The 13,813-nt window shown below is 36.5% G+C and overlaps 1 protein-coding gene across 1 annotated transcript; it reads right to left on the reverse strand.

The window, feature by feature from the left end:
* Positions 1–1,861: 1,861 nt before the first annotated feature.
* Positions 1,862–10,847, reverse strand: LOC107009554. Its single transcript, XM_015208900.2, has 3 exons — positions 10,550–10,847; positions 3,534–3,658; positions 1,862–2,612 (listed from the first exon to the last, which is right to left on the reverse strand). Exons 1-3 carry the CDS (start codon positions 10,677–10,679, stop codon positions 2,331–2,333), a joined length of 537 nt encoding a protein of 178 aa, XP_015064386.1. The 5' UTR covers positions 10,680–10,847; the 3' UTR covers positions 1,862–2,330.
* Positions 10,848–13,813: the final 2,966 nt, after the last annotated feature.

Raw genomic sequence — 13,813 nt, forward strand, 5'->3', positions numbered from 1 at the left:
TCCATATTCCTTCTTTGAGTGCCTAAAAAAGTTAGAATTCTTTCTATAGACGTGTTCCTGATATGTGTCTTTACCGATGTCTGGATTTGGAACCTCCAGACTTAATATGCAATACAAACATCCTCCTCCTGCTTATTTTTTTTTCTTCACCTCCAATCCTTTAGTGTTAGTTTTCAAAATTTGACCTGCTATCTCACTATTTCTACACTCATATAATTAAAAAATAATTTGTCATCGTTATCTTCTACAACCCATGAGCAATTCTAGATGTGTGCAGTGTAGTGTCAAAAATTTGTCATGTTTAACTCAGACCAATTCTTTTATAAGTCTTCCTTTATATGTGATCAACTTTTATTTTTTGGTATGTCCCTTGCATTGTTAAAAGGAAAGATATAACAAAAATCATATGCAAGTGGATGATTGTTTGTGACAACAGTTAATGTTGTAACCCTATACCATGCAGATTGAAGGACTACAAAGACATCCAAGGTATGGAGCTCAACTGAAGCCTCACGCCTACAAGAATATGTATGATGGCCTCAAACGGATCTTGATCGAGGAGGGTTGGGCTGGACTTTACAAAGGGATTGTTCCCTCGGTTATTAAAGCTGCACCTGCAGGTGCTGTGACATTTGTTGCTTACGAGTATACATCAGACTGGTTAGAGTCCAAATTGACTTGAAGCATGCAGAGTACTTTGTCTTACTTCCTCGTCATTGGCGGTGGCAACTGGGAAGGGCCTGATAATTTTGAGCTCGTTTATTTTTTTGTCATTCTTTTTCTCCTTGCATCTTAAGAAGTCCGAAGGAAGTAAAAAGTCGGGCCATAATTGACACTTCTTGCAAGATGGGGAGTATTATAGGGATTTTGTTCAGTTGAATGACGTCTTGCTTTTGTTCTGTTCAAGAGAAAGACACTGAGCTCCTTTTAAGGCGACCACAATATTTCATGGCTTGACAATATCAGAGGTTTGTTGGAAGCTCTTGGTGCTTTTTTTGCTTCCTTTTTGTCTTTTGGATCTCCCTTAGATGTTTTTTAACTGATTCACTCTATTAGGCAATCGGTAAATAATGCTGGAGCCAATCATTGAGTCAAGTTTACCTGTTTTGAGGAGGTATTAAGTTTATAAACTGTCATGTAGAAGACAAAAAAACCCAAAAAGGAGTTAGTTGACCAGAGGGGTTTGCATGGCAAACACTCCTCACTTCAGCATTGAGGGTGGGAGCTAAGTATAACGGATAATTTCAGAGACTTCTTTCACGTTTAGCTTCATCAAAGTGACCTTCTGTCTCTCTTAAAATCTCCATTCTTTTATCTGTTACTTGGACAAATTGAAAGAATTTTTTGAAAAATTGTTGAAAAATCCAAGTTCTATCGTTACTTGGCTTACCATATATGATATATCATGATCCAGTTTAGGCAAAACCTTAACCATACATGCATATTTGTTTCCAATAGAACCATGGAAGATATTTTAGAGATATGATTTCAGAATTGAATTTCGAATATAAGATATGGTTAATTAACTAATATGAGTATGAAATAAAAAGGAATTCGAGAACAGAAATGTGCAACACGTTTGAATTTTAAAATTTAAACATCAATGAAACATGATAATCTTAATTGCTAGTAGCTAGGCCGATTCCAGGTGAAATCCAATTTCTTAAATTCAATTTCTGCCGTCTCAAAACTTAGTTAATCTTTGAGAGTTAAACTTCCAACTAAGATCCTTTCAAGAGAAAAATGGAACCAACGGATTTGTAAATTTTAGTGAACATGGAAAATATTTTGTCCTAAAATAATTAAATGAAATCTTTACAAAATTGATTGAATAAAAATTATATTACAGAGGGCAAATTAGTCATATTATAAAAATCTTATTCAATAATAAATAGGTAAAGAGAATCCTTACGAAAAACTAAAATAAAAAATACAAGTGTAATATCGTAAACCACAAAGGGGTTATTCCGATGAAGGGAGCTCTATGAAATTATAAATCAAGGAATCATCAAGTCAGGTTGTCTGTAGAATTAACCAAAAGGCTAGTTCGCATTTAAGCTCCCGCTATGCGCAGGGTCCTAGAAGGGCCCGACCACAAGGACCTATTGTAAGCTTCTCGATATGGAAAAAAAGAAGGCTCTCTTCTAGTGCAACAAACATCATTACGATCAGTTTAGTGTATTCATTTTCTCTCCAGGACCATGATTATAGGTCATTATTACAACAGACCACTTACAGCTGCAAAATTGATGCATAAAGGAAACCACCTCAGGGGAAGTGTGAACTCACTCATTTCTTTGAGATATCAATGACTATAAAATATGATACACTTATGTGTTCCTCTTTTTACTAGTGTCTTCCGGAGGCAAAGATACGAACTGCAGAATCCTCTGAACCTGGGCAGCATCAATTCTAAACCGCTCAGAAATTCCATTGATGTCCATAGGCCCTTGATGATCATCGGATCTGCCTTGATGCAGGAGAAGAATTTCTTTTATCTGTGCCACATTCAGCGTACCTGTAGGAGCAGGCCTTTCCTCATATCTGCTAGACTCTGAAGTTGTATTCCTTAGCTTAGGCAAGGGTCTATCATACCTCTCCACCACTGTTGCCTGTCACAGTAGGCATGAGTTAACAACTAATTATTCCTGATACATGTGTTCTTGTACCTATTACTATGTCCGAATCTACATAAACTGGAACATTTAATCAGACAGCACAATTTAGTGCCGGATAACTTAAGATCTCTATTTTATTTGCACCCAAGAGGGAGCCCCATTGTTGAGATTAAACCTTCTATGAAGGGAAGAATATCTGACAGGCGATAAGAATGGTTTAACTACAATGTATGACATTATTTTCTCAGAAGCTTGACCGTCATCAGAAGAGTCACATATAGGAGCATGAAGTGCGCAGACATGGTGATCATACATCAGTTTAAGGCTCCAACAAATTAAGACTTAAAAAGACTTCTATAGGATTGCCAAATTTCAACAGATTAGTGTAAGCTGAATTCTCGAGGCCTGGAAAATATCATGTTATTATTTCATTGCCTCGTGCTTTTTGTCCCCCCATAAAGGAAAAAGAATTGATATGAGTTAAGTACTAATTAAAACTCCTGACTTGCACATTTTACATTACTCCTTGCACATAAAGATGTAATTGAGGAAAGGAGTTCAAAAAAAAAAGAAGAGAAATTTCATGTGAGTGTTTACAACTTCTAGATATATAGAGGGTGCTGTATGTGGGGTGGGGTGAGGGGTGAGGGGTGAGGGAATCATCTGGACCAAATTTAGTTAAACCAGGACAGTAAGATGGCACAAGAAATTCAGAATATACTTCCTTCAAGGGCAGACAACACTGGCCCCTCTAGATCACTCTCATACCTTCCGTCTTTAAAGAAGGTGAAGCTTTACGCAAAAGTTGTAATAGTGATTGATGAATTTAAGAAATAATCTATGAGTGTCTCAAAAGTTGCAGAGTCCATGGCGCACACGTCCAATCTGAAAGTTATGCAAACAAATTAAACTTACCTCACCCATCTCTAGCTTTCCACCAGGCTTGGCTTGAATTCTACCGACCATTTGACTAAGCATTGCATCGAACTTGGGATCTTTCTCTTCCACGGTATTTTTAATAGCAACCTTTGGGCTGCTCTCTAAAGAAGCAAAACCAAATAGTCACTTATCATGTAAGTATTTATGAAGTTCTAAAAACACTCTTGCAATGGAAATATTGAAGCAAGTTGTTTTCCTGGGAAGATAGAAAAGTAAACAAGCGAAAGGCATTAACCGTTCTCGGAGCAAAAAAAGACACCTTAATGGATGCCATCAATGTTTAATCCAAGACTCTCCCAGTTTGTTGTGCGATGTGATTAGAACTCAGTCTATCTCAAATTTATAGACCCATTTGGCTGATGGAGACTCAAATTTGATTTAATTTGCAATAAGTTGGATTAATATCAATTCATAACTCCGAAATTGTATTTAGATATTTGTTCCCATTTCACAAGTACAAACACATACATATTGCAGTGCTAACTATAAATGGACAGGATGAAAGATCCATTTTCTGTGGTGGCTTAAAGATCTGTTTCTCCCTGATTGTTATCTTCGAACAAAAGCAAAAGAACTTGACAAAAACCAAATGTGGACTTAAGTTGATCACACAGCTTGCATTGAGAGATTACACAAAAAAGCATAAAACTGACATAAATATAGTTCAACTACTCACGCAGCAACTCGGTACGATTGACCTGTGAATTGTGATCCTGAGCACACTCTATGCATACACAGTAGTAAATACCATTCTAGCTACATACCAGTTCTACCTATCCTAACCGAATGCACAGGATTATTTATTGAAACAATCAAGCTCCAATTGTCACTGCCCTATGTGAGCCTTGCACATCCCAAACAGGATAAATGCAGAGGCTCGCAATAAGTTTGCAGTCAGATTATGATAAATTATGGCCTAGTGGTCAAGAAGTGGGTGTGAACCTCAGTTCGAATCCCAGCAGACAAAAAAAACACTAGGTGGTATCTTGGAAGAGTGCAGGCAAGACGGGTTTGGAGGGGCTGATTGAGTTGTTTAATGTCGTTTTTACAATGGCCAAAATGCCCAAAGAACGGAGGTGGAGTATAATGGCTCCGTCGTACAAGGACAAGGGTGACATTCAGAATTTTAACAACTACAGGGGTATAAAGCTGCTAAGTCACAACATGGAAGTTGAGAGGGTGGTGAAGATGAGGGTGAGGAGGAGGGGTGTGTCTATTTTTGAGAACCAGTTCGGATTTCATGCCAAGGCGTTCAACCACAAAAGCCATTCATCTAGTAAGGAGACTGTTCCCATATCTTTAAAGTACGTACAACTTCACAATTCTTTAAATTACAAAAGAGAGAGCGGCTGAAAGGAAGACAGTAGACAACCAATAATTGTTCCACGTGTCTTGAGTTCACATAAGACATTTCTAATTAAAAAAGTAGTCCATTTTACAAGCAGAAAAATAGCCCATTTATTATGCTCATACCAAAAAAAATAACAAATAAGAAAAACCAAATGAACCTAACCGAATCGGTTTGGTTTGGCATTTCGTACACAATTGAATTACTAAACCGAAGAACCGAACACCTACCCCTAATATAAATGACCCCAACCATTTTGGTATAGATGTACAGTCAACTGATTTGATTGATAATGATGCACTAGTTATGCTCTTGACAAAACTACAACTGAATCAACAAGCGAGCAAAAGAATTTGATAAGAACATTGACTTCTTTAATGAGAAATATTTCCTCCTGCTACTTCCATATTCTTTGAAAGTCATATTCACCTTCAAAATGGTAGTTTGATTCAATACGTGTTATTAACAATATTAAAGAATGACAAAAGTCCCACATAGGTGGTTAATGAGATGGGTGGACTCCTTATAAGGCTTGGGCAATCCTCCTCCCTTTGAGCTAGCTTTAGAGGTGTGAGTTAGGCGTAAGACCTAATTTTAACATGGTATCAGAGCATTGGTGAGAACTTCAAGTCACCGGTGTCAAATTCCAGTGACGATGGTGGGACTGATTTGCATCATCTTTCGTTCTGAAGGTGTTGTGCAAAAGACAACACCGTCACGAGGCTCGGGAAGCTCAGGCGACCAAACCCCAACCAGACCCACCGGAAAATACCCCTCCACGCGCCCCCACGCGCCAGTCAAAGGTGGGAATTTTCCGGCGAGATCTGTTCACGCGCCGACGCGTGAGTGGTTCTCCAGTCACTTTTTTTCAAGAATTTTTCTTCTGTTGGGGTCGCCCAGTAGACCAGAACCAGACCAGTTTTCTCTAGATCCGATCACAGGAGTTAGAACCAAACCGTTTCCGGCGAAATCAGAATTTTCAGGCCACTGGGGGCAGATTCCGGCAGCTTCCAATATTTTCAGACTAGTGTAGCACTTCCGGCAGTTTCCGACTTACATACCAGTCTCTGGAGAATAGACGAGGGAGAGAACGTTTTGGAAAGCCTCGATCCAGGTGTAGTCATTGTCATAAACCTGAACACACTCGTGACATATGTTATATTTTGCATGGTCCACCACCCAGTTATGATCTTGTTGTTCTAAAGGAATATAAAGAGTTCCTTCGGTATCGTGCAAATAAACAAACGTCTCCACAAGTAGTTTCGGTTGCACAACCTCATGTTTCTGTTGCGGGTAATTCTTTTACTTGTGTGTCACAGTCTAGCACTCTTGGATCATGGTCATAGACTCAGGTGCTTCTGATCATATCTCTGGTAATAAATCACTTTTGTCTGATATTGTTTATTCACAATCTCTTCCAGCTATTACTTTAGCCAATGGGATCCAAACAAAACTAAAAGGGGTTGGAAAAGCCAAACTCGTATCTTCTGTCACCCTAGACTCTGTTTTTTATGTCCCTGGTTCTCCTTTTAATCTAAAATCGATAGTCGTTTGACAAAATCCCTATATTGTAGCATAACTTTTTTTTATGATTTTTTTCTCATGCAGGACCGCAGTACAGGACAAACGATTGGAACAGGGCATGAATCACAAGGCCTTTAGTATCTTACCTCTTCTAATTCCCTAACAGCATGCTCCGTTACAGATTCCCCAGATCTAATTCACAAACGTTTGGGACATCCAAGTCTATCCAAACTGCAAAAAATGGTGTCTAGTTTCTCTAGTTTATCCACATTAGATTGTGAGTCGTGTCAACTTGGAAAACACACTCGTGCTACATTTTCACGTAGTACTAAGGGTCGTTCAGAATCTATTTTTTCATTAGTTCATTATGATATTTGGGGTCCTAGTAAAGTCAGTTCCACCTTAGAATTTCGTTATTTTGTTAGTTTCATTGATGATTATTCGAGATGCACTGGGGTTTTCTTAATGAAAAATCGTTCTGAGTTATTTTCTATATTCAAAGGTTTCTTTGCTGAAATACAAAATCAATTTGGTGTTTCTATTCGTACTTTCCGTAGTAATAATGCCTTAGAATACTTATCATCCTTGTTTCAGAAATTTATGTCTCACCACGGAAATTATTCACCAAACACTTGTCCATACACTCCTCAACCAAAATGGTGTCGTTTAAAGAAAGAATAGGCATCTCATAGAGACTGCTCGCACTCTCCTCATTGAATCCCATGTTCCGTTGTGTTTTTGGGGCGATGCAGTCCTTTCATCTGGTTATTTAATTAACAGAATGTCCTCTTCTTTTATTCAAAATCAAGTTCCACATTCCATACTGTTTCATCAGTCACATCTCTATCTTATCCCCCTCGTGTCTTTGGGAGCACATGCTTTGTTCATAATTTAGCCCCAAGTGCCCTCAAATGTGTCTTTCTTGGTTATTATAGGGTTCAAAAAGGGTATCGTTGTTATTCACATGATCTTCATCGACACCTTATGTCCGCTGATGTTACATTTTTTGAGTCTGAGCCTTATTATACATCTTCTGATCATCCTGATATATCTATGGACTTACCCATACCTCAAGTTTTACCAGTGCCAACCTTTGAAGAATCTACGGTTACTTCTACATCTCCAGTTGTAGTGCCACCACTACAAACTTATCATCGCCGTCAACGTCCATCCCTAGTCCCAAATGATTCATGTCATGCGCCAGACCCTGCTCCTACTACGAACTTGCCTCCTCCTAGCCAACCACTTGCACTTCAAAAAGGTATACGATCCACTCGAAATACTAACCCACATTATACCTTCTTAAGTTATCATCGTCTATCATCACCCCGTTATGCCTTTGTGTCGTCTTTGTCCTCTATTTCCATCCCTAAAACTACAGGTGAGGCACTTTCTCATTTTGGATGGAGACAGGCTATGGTTGATGAGATGTCTGCTTTGCATAAAAATGGTACTAGGGAGTTTGTCTCCCTTCCTGCAGGTAAATCTACAGTTGGTTGTCGTTGGGTTTACACAGTCAAAATTGGCCCAGACGGTCAGGTTGATCAACTTAAGGCTCGCCTTGTTGCCAAAGAGTATACTCAGATATTTGGGCTAGATTATACTGACACTTCCGCTCCTGTGGCTAAAATAGCATCTGTCTGCCTTTTTCTATCTATGGTTGTCGTTCGTCATTGGCCTCTTCATCAGTTGGATATTAAGAATGCTTTTCTGCATGGTGATCTTGAGGAAGAAGTCTACATGGAGCAACACCTGGTTTTGTTGCTTAAGGGGAGTCTAGTAGCCTTGTATGTCGATTGCGTAGGTCACTCTATGGTCTGAAACAATCTTCTCAAGCTTGGTTTGGGAAGTTCAGCACAGTACTTCAGCAATTTGGCATGACTCATAGTGGAGCTGATCACTCGGTGTTTTATCGACATTCTGCACAAAGTCGATGTATCTATTTGGTTGTTTACATTGATGATATTGATATCATCCGTAATGATAAAGATGGTATCACTGATTTGAAGCAACATCTCTTTAAGCATTTCCAGACTAAAAACCTTCGCAGATTGAAGTATTTCTAGGTATTGAGGTTGCTCAATCTAGTTCAGGTATAGTTATTTCCCAACGCAAGTATGCCTTAGACATTCTTGAGGAGACAGGAATGATGGGATGTAGACCTATTGACACTCCTATGGATTCCAATGTTAAACTCCTTCCAGGACAGGGGGAGCCACTTAGTAATCCTGAAAGGTATAGAAGGCTCAATGGAAAGTTGAATTATCTCACGGTGACTAGACCTGACATCTCTTTTCCTGCGAGTGTTGTAAGTAAGTTTATGTCTTCCCCTTATCAAAGTCATTAGGAAGCAGTGGTTCGTATTCTGCGATATATAAAGTCAGCTCCTGGGAAAGGACTACTCTTTGAGGATCAAGGCCATGAGCATATCATTGGATATACAGACGCTGATTGGGCAGGATCACCCTCTGACAGACGTTCGACATCCGGATATTGTGTTTTAGTAGGAGGTAATTTGGTGTCATGGAAGAATAAGAAACAGAATGTGGCTGCTCGATCTAGTACGGAATCAGAATATCAAGCAATGGCGACAGCAACTTGTGAGCTAGTTTGGATCAAACAGTTACCGGGAGAACTAAAATTTGGCAAAATTGATCAAATGGAACTCGTATGTGATAATCAAACGACTTTTCATATCGCATCAAATCCAGTGTTCCATGAAAGGACTAAGCACATTGAGATTGACCGTCACTTTGTCAGAGAAAAAAATACTCTCAGGAGATATTGTTACAAAATTCGTGAAGTCAAATATCAGCTTGCAGATATCTTCACCAAGTCCCTCATAGGTCCTCGTATTAATTACATTTGTAACAAGTTAGGCACATATGATTTGTATGCACCAGCTTGAGGGGGAGTGTTAGAATAGAGTAAGTATTTCCTACTTAAAATAGGAATAGGAATAAGAATAAGAATAGGATTCCTAGTCGGAAAAGGATTCTAATGTAGTGTCTATAAATAGGGTCTCAATGTAAAATTTAGATACACAATTCAATAATATTTTTTCCCATATATTTCTCACATTGTATCAGATCTCACCCGATGTTAGGGCCCCAAAAATCAAAATTGTCACGCACCAGATGCGAAGCGCACTGGGCGTGAGGTGGGGTGGTAAAGAATGACAAAATCCCACATAGGTGGTTAATGAGATGACTTGGACAATCCTCCTCCCTTTGAGCAAGCTTTTGGGGTGTGAGTTAGGTCTAAGACCTAATTTCAACAAACAATGCATGCAACAAACTCAATTTTTGCAGATTTCGTTCTAATGGAAACTAAAGTAGAGAGACAACCAACCACACATTGATTATTCCAAAATTTCCTTTTTATGGTAGTGTTTCATAAACTTGTGGTACATTGAAGGCAAGCGTAAAACTACTAAATTTATGATCACAAGATGAACCGGTTCAAAAGAAACAAAAATGATACTGAAGACTCATATACATAACCTGAACTAACTTAGAATTGTCTGTATTTGTGAGGTCATAGCAGTGAAATTGATCAACAATCTTACACTGCACTGTCCCTCCAATTAGTCTCAGGTCTTCCCTTCAGTTTCAGTTCCTAACCCAAATCATTTCCCAGCAATGTAATGTACTACCTTCATCCAAAAAAGAATGACTCTACTTTTTGGAAACAAACATTTTTTCATCCGTAGTTATTAAAATGATAGTATATTTTTGATAACCGACGTATCCAGACCCCTTGCGCTCACCTCAATTAATTCCATGGATACCTGCTACCTTCCACCAAACACAGATATGGGTTACTCTCTCCATTGGGTTGAATGGAGAGATATTATCTTGTATTTTTACCTCCATTAGATTTTGAACCTGAGAACTCGTGGTTCCCGCTTCATTGATCCTATTCTACACCTGGGGTGCCATTTTTTGCTGTCGAAAGTTGAGATTGCACTGTAGCAGTTTATAAAATGTAAATTTATTTGCACAGAGTAAGTTATCTTTGTGCAATGCAAGAAATATAAACTAGCTGCGGCATGAATAAGACCTAAGTTCCTAAATTGCAAAAGATCGAATAAATGAATTAGAAACTGCAAAGGACATACCGGCAACTGGACCAACATTATCGGCAGGAGTTTTATTCACCGGCGGGATTCTCCGGTCGATAGGTTTCTTCGCCGCATCGACAGTAGAACTTCCGATCCTTCCAGTTGCTCGACGAAATGCCTGACCCATTTTTTACGAAATGATCCCTTTATACACAAATCTATTTATACAACACTAATTCTTAGAAACCCATTTTTTAATAACTAAAAAATTCGCGTAAGTTTGATTTTTTGGTTTTATGCTATTTTTTTTCTCTATGAGTTGATCGGTATATAAAATAAAATTGGTCCCTAAAATTGAATGAAGAGTTATTAGTGAAAATTGACGAATAGGAAGGTGAAGGTATTTATAGTTGGAAATTGGGATTGCGTTGTATACAACTTCCACGTAGAGGGTTTTACAATGACCACGTCTCATTTTTTTAAAATTCTTTTTTGTATATTATTATTTAAACGGATGATGATCAGAGGTATATTTATTAGTTGTTAGTGTGTGCATCGAGCGCTTCGATTTGATTTTATGTGTTATTAATTTGATTTATTGATTTTTGGTTTGTAAATATATCAACCGATAATCAAATCAATAAGATATTTTTATCGATTTGTGGTTACTCGATTTATAATACTTAACGGTTCAATTTTCGATATATATACATACATACATATATATATATATATATATATATATACGCGATAAGAAAGTTTTCATATAAACTATATGATTTTTTCAGCATTTGGCACGAAAGTAATAATCATAAAAGTAATAAATACACATTCAAAAGAAAAAGTTTAAAAATAACAATCGTTTTTCAGCAAGTCTAGGCAATTGACACATTCAAGTTAGAGTGTGCTTGCAATTAAGAATGAACCAATAATTAAGATTTTAAGTAGGGAAAGGGGTCTGATATACCCCTCAACTTTGCCATTTGGAGCTGATATACCCCTCATTATGAAAGTGGTTCATATATGCCTTTACCGTTATACAAACGGCTCACATATACCCCTGCCGTTAGAAAATGGCCCGCATATACCCTTCATTTAACGGAAGTTAAAAAAATTAGTTTTAAATTTATATTTATTACTTTTAATTTTTTTAAAAAGTTATTTAGGGGTATATATGATTCTCCTATCAATGTTCAAGGTATATTTTAATTTTTTTCATACATAAATTATTTTTTGACTTCTTTTATTATAATTATTTGAGTTTCTTATTCTTATTTTGTTTTTTTTTCTTTCATTCCTTAGTTTAAAGAAAAAAAATTTAAACTATTTTTTTTGTCTATATTGTAATTTGATTTTTGTATTCGAAGAAAAAATTTGGTCATCTACAATGTTCTATAAGAATATTAGTGAAACATAAATAAATTTGATTGTCAAAATAATAATTCTGAATTAGTCATTGAAAAAAAAAGTCAAAAAGAATATGTTTGACGAAAATTAAATTTACTCATATGAGATTATATTTTTTAGAAAAAAATAATAAAAAGTTAGATTAAATTTTTTTTTCATTTTCGTTAGAGGAAAAGGGTATATGTGAGCCATTTGTTTATAAGTAGGGTTATATATGAGCCACTTTCATAACAAGGGATATATCAGCTCTAAATGACAAAGTTGAGGGGTATATTAGACCCTTTTTCCTTTTAAGTAATATGCAGATTCTCACAAATACTTAATCAATGAGTTTCTTACAAATCAAGCTTCTCCATTTACAATGACTTTACTGTAAATGGAAAAGCTTGATTTATGACTATCTTACTGATTAAGAGTTTACCGTAAATGGATAAGTTTGATTTGTGAGAATCTTACTGATTCAGAGCTTACCATGAATAGATGAATCTCTTGATTTAGAGGAAATTGAGAGATTTGAGCGATTTTGAGTGATAGGTAGAGATGACAATGGGGCAAGGCAGGTGCGGAGCGGTGTGGGTTTACTTAAGGTTGTGTAAGGCAGGTCGGATGCAGGGCGGGGTTGGATTTAAGGCTATGTAGGCGGGGCAGGTTTAAGGTTGTGTCGGACGGGTCGGAAGCAGGATGGCATTGGGTTTAAGGTTATGTGGGGTGGGGCAGATTTAAGGTTGTGTGAGGCGGGTCAGATGTGGGGCGGCTTGAAGTGGGACTTTTTAAAATTAAGTGGGGTGGGGCCGGTATATGTTATTTTATGTTGGTTCAAGCTTAATTTTAACTTTTTACTTGTTATAATATCGATAAAGCATTATTTATTAAGATAATTTCATTAAAGCTACTAAAATATTCAATATAATAAATGAAAATGGTTCAATAAAAAGTAATACAATTTTTTACATGTTTCCCAATCGACCTCTAAAAATAAATCCTATAAATTAATACTACTTAATGAAAAAATGAATTTATGTTTTTTGAACTTTATTTTTAATATCAAACATTACTAAAAAAAATATTAAAAAAATTATGCGGCGAAGAACAGATTGAAAATGAAAAAAGTTATTATACAAGGCAGATTAAAATTTTTCCAAATTAAGCTCAACCCGCATTTTTTGGATTAAGCTCGAGCCGCACCGCTCTGTTCTACACCACTCCATTGTCGTCCCTAGCTATGGGTTTCTTTGTATTTTAGGCGATTTTGGATTTAATTATATTTGTGAACAATTTTAATTTGCTAAATGACATCAATTTTGTTTTTATCGTGTGAACTGTCTAAAGCTAATTTAGAGGACTAATTGAATTGTCTTATTTTCAATTAAGGAAAAAGATTATCTTTATGTAAACAATTAATCAAAATTAATTAAGTTTTTTTTTCAGTTAATAAAAAAAAATTATATAATAAATATTGAATATATTGACACATTTTTTATTGAATCCATAAACATTTCATTTTTCTTGCTATATCCATAACAACTTCATAATTGCAGTTGCATTTCCATTTACAAGGATTGAGACCACCTGCAGCAACTAGTAGGGATATGGTCTCCCAAGAGTTCACTTATTAGTGCAATTTTTAAGAATTTCATGAACGAATAAAATGTTGTCCACAATGCTTTTTACCTTCTATAAAAGTCAGCTTGCGAATTTTCTACTAATTCATATATAAAAGTCTTGAGTAGGGTCGACAAATCAAACTCAATCCGCTCAATTTATCGAATTCGTTTAAGTTTGGACGGATTATTGACCTGCTCATTCATTAATTCAACTCCCCCAATTATATAACCAAATGAACTCATGAGAAATCTTTTCAAAATCTTTTTAAATTTTTTTAAATATGTTATTATATATATATATATATAAGAT

Source organism: Solanum pennellii, chromosome 1 (genome assembly GCF_001406875.1).
Source record: "Solanum pennellii chromosome 1, SPENNV200".
NCBI classification, from domain to species: domain Eukaryota; kingdom Viridiplantae; phylum Streptophyta; class Magnoliopsida; order Solanales; family Solanaceae; genus Solanum; species Solanum pennellii.